Here is a 4,533-nt window from a genome sequence, read left to right on the forward strand (position 1 = left end):
CAGTCCAGCTTCTGTCCAGCTTCAGTCCAGCTTCAGTCCAGCTTCAGCAGTGGTTCTGGACTGTGTTCACACACGGCTTCTTCTTCACTTGTTTTATATTTTGCACAATGTCCCAACTTTTTTAGAATTAGACTTAAAAGCACGTTTTTACCATTTTTATAGAACTTTAACGTCAGCCACTCATTTACAGTGAAGTTCTGTTCAGACCTGCTTTAACGTGTTTCTGACCGATGGGGGTACCATCAAGTCCAAGGTTGACTTGTCTTGAGGGATCAGGTCTCTGTTAGCAGTTCTACATGAACACAGTTCCACATCTCACAGACTGTTCTGTGGTTGATCCAGAACATTGTGGAGCCACAGAGAGTCCAGCCCATGAGGACCAGTGAAGGCAGACAGAAGATTCCCACCAGACCTAAACAGGGTCTGAACAGGGTCTGAAGAGGGTCTGAACAGGATCTGAACAGGAGTCAGTTTTTTTCCAAGGACTTTCCTCTAACATCTTTAAAAAATCCTGACATTTAGAACTTCTCCCAGATCTTCAGCAGTAGCTTCTTTGAGGGCTTCAATCAGTACTTCATCAGGTCCTGGTTTCTCTTCAGATCCTGGTTTCTCTTTAGGTCCTGGCTTCACTTCAGGTCTGGTTCTGACTTGTGGCGTATGGATGTTGCTTCAGCAGGTCACCTGTTGGTCCTTCTGTGTGAGGACATGTTGCTCTGCTGTTGGAGCAGGAAGGACAGACGTCCAGCTGTCTCACATCCAGTGGAGGACACGTGTATATGTCCACAGACCTCACCCCGAAGAACCAAAGCCACTGACTGGTTTCCTCTGTCACTCTTTGGACGTGTTCCCAGCAGCTTTGTGTCCTCCTACCTGCTGCCTTAAAACCTGAATCCACAGTTTCAAGCTTTGGCTTCAACAAAATCATTTTACACAAACTTTACGACTTCGACTCAAATCTTTACGCCTGAAACCTCTCAACACGGAGACGTATTTAGTTTAAAGACGATTCTAAACGTCAGATGTCACTTGTTCCCTAACACAGTGTATGTGATGGGTTAATCAAGGTCTGAGCACCCCCCCCCCCCCCCCCCCCGCCCCCAAATGCTGGACCGAGCTGCAAATCTTCTAAAAACACAGAGGCTCTGCCATTCTTCTCAGCTTTAGCTGCATAGTCCCATGGCCTGCAGAGGTTGCCTGGACGCTGCAGTTCTTCACCTCAGGACGTCCCAGCTGGTGACGCCTTACTGGTTCTGATTCACAGCGTTGACGAGACGGGCTCCGGCTCTGATCGGAGTTTTTAAAGCTCCAAATCACAGACGAGCATAATTAGTGAGAGCACGTCTGAAAGTTTCACAAACACCATCCAGGATGTGAGGGTCAGCAGTGTATTACTGCAGATTTATGAACACCAAGGCCAGATTTGATGCATTCTTCTTGTTTTGCATGGAGATCTAAATGTTTCTTTTATGTATTGTTGTTGTATCCCTACGGTAAAGACTTCTTAATAACACTCAAACTTTGAAAATGTTACTCATTCTGTTTTACTATTAAGCAGTAGGGTGTGTGTGTGTGTGTGGGGGGGGGGGGTCCCTCAGGGCCTTCAACACCTTCAGTGAAGTCCTAAGAATGCAGCACATATGAAATATTACATTGAGATTTTTATTTATTTTATACAAAATAAATACAGTACTTTCAAATTATTATTTTTAGCTATTTTCCTTATTTCTTCTAAATTACTTTACAATTTAGCAAGATGTTTTTTAATTAATGAAAATACAATATTCATTCAGATTTTTTTATTTTTTTTGTCTCCAGGCAGAAACAGAAGGAGCAGGATTGGTTAGGACTTCACTGTCAGAAGAAAAGGCTGAACTCAGGCAGAGTCTCTCAGGGATGGATTGGTTTAATAACTGGGAGGAAAATCAACCAGTCAGATGCTGCTACAGGCAGGATGGAGTGGATGGAGAAAAGCTTCAGGAGTGATTTGTGACACAAATGTGTCAGCAAAGGTCAAAGGAAAAGTTTACAAGACAGTGGTGAGACCAGCTATGTTGTATGGTCTGCAGACAGAGACATGGACAAAAAGACAGGAGACAGAACTGGAAGTAGCAGAAATGAACACGTTGAGGTTCTCCTTAGGAGTGACAAGGATGGATAAGATTAGGAATGAGATCATCAGAGGTACAGCACAGGTTGAACAACTGGGAGATAAAGTTAGAGAGACCAGACTGAGTTGGGTTGGACATGACCAGAGGAGGGACAGTGGTTTGGACATGTCCGGAGGAGGGACAGTGGTTTGGGCATGTCCGGAGGAGGGACAGTGGGTATATTGGTAGAAGGATGTTAGAAATGCAGCTGCCTGGAAAAAGACAAAGAGGAGCTATATGGATGCAGTTAGAGAGGACATGGAGGTAGTTGGAGTGAGGACATAAGATGCAGAGGACAGAGTGAGGACAGAGTGAGGACAGAGTGAGGACAGAGATGGACGAGGATGACTCAGTGTGGAAACCCTCGAAGAGGGAAAAGCTGAAAGAAGAAGAAGAATACAGATATAGAGTGGGAGGGACCAAAACACAGGACTCAGAGCCTTCGGGAAGGCCTTGCAAAATTTTTCTTTGTCTGACGTCGTACTTGATGAATAAAAAGTGTTGAATGGTTCATGACATACTTAACTGTAAACCTGAATAAGGTGATGTAGTTGGACAGTTGGTCCCTGGAGTCTCTGAAGTTAGCTTCTAACAGGGGGAGTGAGGTACAACACTACATCCTGACTGAAGGCCCAGCTCTAATAGTCCTGGTTCACCACTGTTCAACACTCATCATGTCCCTTTCTTCCATCAGGTAACGCACTCCAGACATGGGTGACTGGAGTGCTCTGGGTCGTCTGCTGGACAAGGTCCAGGCCTATTCTACAGCTGGGGGGAAGGTGTGGCTGTCGGTCCTCTTCATCTTCAGGATCCTGGTGTTGGGGACCGCAGTGGAATCAGCCTGGGGAGACGAGCAGTCTGCCTTCAAATGTAACACCCAGCAGCCTGGTTGTGAAAATGTCTGCTACGACAAATCTTTCCCCATCTCCCACGTTCGCTTCTGGGTCCTTCAGATCATCTTCGTCTCCACGCCGACCCTGCTCTACCTGGCTCACGTGTTCTATTTACACAGGAAAGAGCAGAAACTCAACCGGAAGGAGGAGGAGCTGAAAGCTGTGCAAAATGATGGAGGGGACGTCGATGTCCCGCTCAAGAAGATCGAGCTGAAAAAGTTGAAGTATGGCATTGAGGAGCACGGCAAAGTGAAGATGAAGGGGGGTTTACTTAGAACCTACATAGTCAGCATTTTCTTCAAGTCACTGTTTGAGGTGGGCTTCCTGGTTATCCAGTGGTACATGTACGGCTTCAGCCTGTCTGCTGTTTACACATGTGAAAGGTCTCCGTGTCCCCATAGAGTGGACTGTTTCCTGTCTCGTCCAACAGAGAAGACCGTGTTCATCATCTTCATGCTGGTGGTCTCTCTGGTCTCCCTCCTGCTCAATGTCATTGAGCTTTTCTATGTGTTTTTTAAGAGAATTAAAGACCGTGTGAAGGGAAAACAGCAGCCTGCACTGTATGCCAGCGGAGGAACTTTGACCCCCACCCCTAAGGAGCTGTCCACCACCAAGTACGCTTACTACAACGGCTGTTCCTCCCCAACTGCCCCGCTCTCACCAATGTCCCCACCAGGCTACAAGCTCGCCACTGGAGAGCGAGGAACTGGTTCGTGCCGTAATTACAACAAACAGGCCAATGAGCAGAACTGGGCCAACTACTCCACAGAGCAGAACCGGCTCGGCCAGAACGGTGCAGGAAGTACTATTTCAAACTCCCACGCACAAGCCTTTGATTTTCCTGACGATACCCACGAGCACAAGAAGCTGCCCCTGTCAGCAGGACATGAACTGCAGCCTCTGGCTTTGATTGACGCGAGGCCATGCAGCCGTGCCAGCAGCCGCATGAGCAGCAGGGCCAGACCAGATGACTTGGATGTGTAAACCCTGGTGTTAGCCACGAAGACGAGCGGCTGCAGGCACGAAATCAGGCATTGCTTGATTACACTATTTGTTTGAAAGGTGGGACTAACCGCAATCTCTGTCATCAGTAGACAAACTGTCGTTCACGGAGACGTCAAACTACATTAGGTAACTCTTTGAAGGTACAGGGTGCACTTACTTTGTCTTGGAATATTTCAGGAACCTTTTAGCAGCCATAGTGTAATGTTAGGAGGAGAGTCACGTGAAGTGTTTGTAGGGTCACTTCAGTGGGTAAATGTTCACAATTAACAAATCAGAAGCAGGTTTTCATAAAACACCTGACTTGAAAAGTGAGAGCTGAGACCAGAAGTTCCAGATCTTCACTGTGGGAACGCTTCCATCTTCAAGCGCTTCATATATATTTATCATCTGCTCTCAAATACTCCAGAGTATCCAGATAATTCATACATAGAAAGACTTCTGATTATCTGAATATTAGACATCTCATTTATATATACACACACATACAT

General features: G+C 46.4%; 1 protein-coding gene across 1 annotated transcript in view; it reads left to right on the forward strand.

Moving 5' to 3' along the window:
- The window catches only part of gja1b (gap junction protein alpha 1b), a 6,586-nt gene extending 2,065 nt beyond the window's left edge, over positions 1–4,521 (forward strand). Inside the window, exon 2 of the mRNA XM_037685722.1 lies at positions 2,842–4,521. Within this exon, the coding sequence (XP_037541650.1) occupies positions 2,858–4,024 (1,167 nt within the window). The 5' untranslated portion in view covers positions 2,842–2,857 and the 3' untranslated portion in view covers positions 4,025–4,521. The remainder of the gene's footprint in view (positions 1–2,841) is intronic.
- Positions 4,522–4,533: the final 12 nt, after the last annotated feature.

Source organism: Nematolebias whitei, chromosome 12 (assembly GCF_014905685.2).
Source record: "Nematolebias whitei isolate Nwh7 chromosome 12, NemWhi1, whole genome shotgun sequence".
NCBI lineage: Eukaryota > Metazoa > Chordata > Actinopteri > Cyprinodontiformes > Rivulidae > Nematolebias > Nematolebias whitei.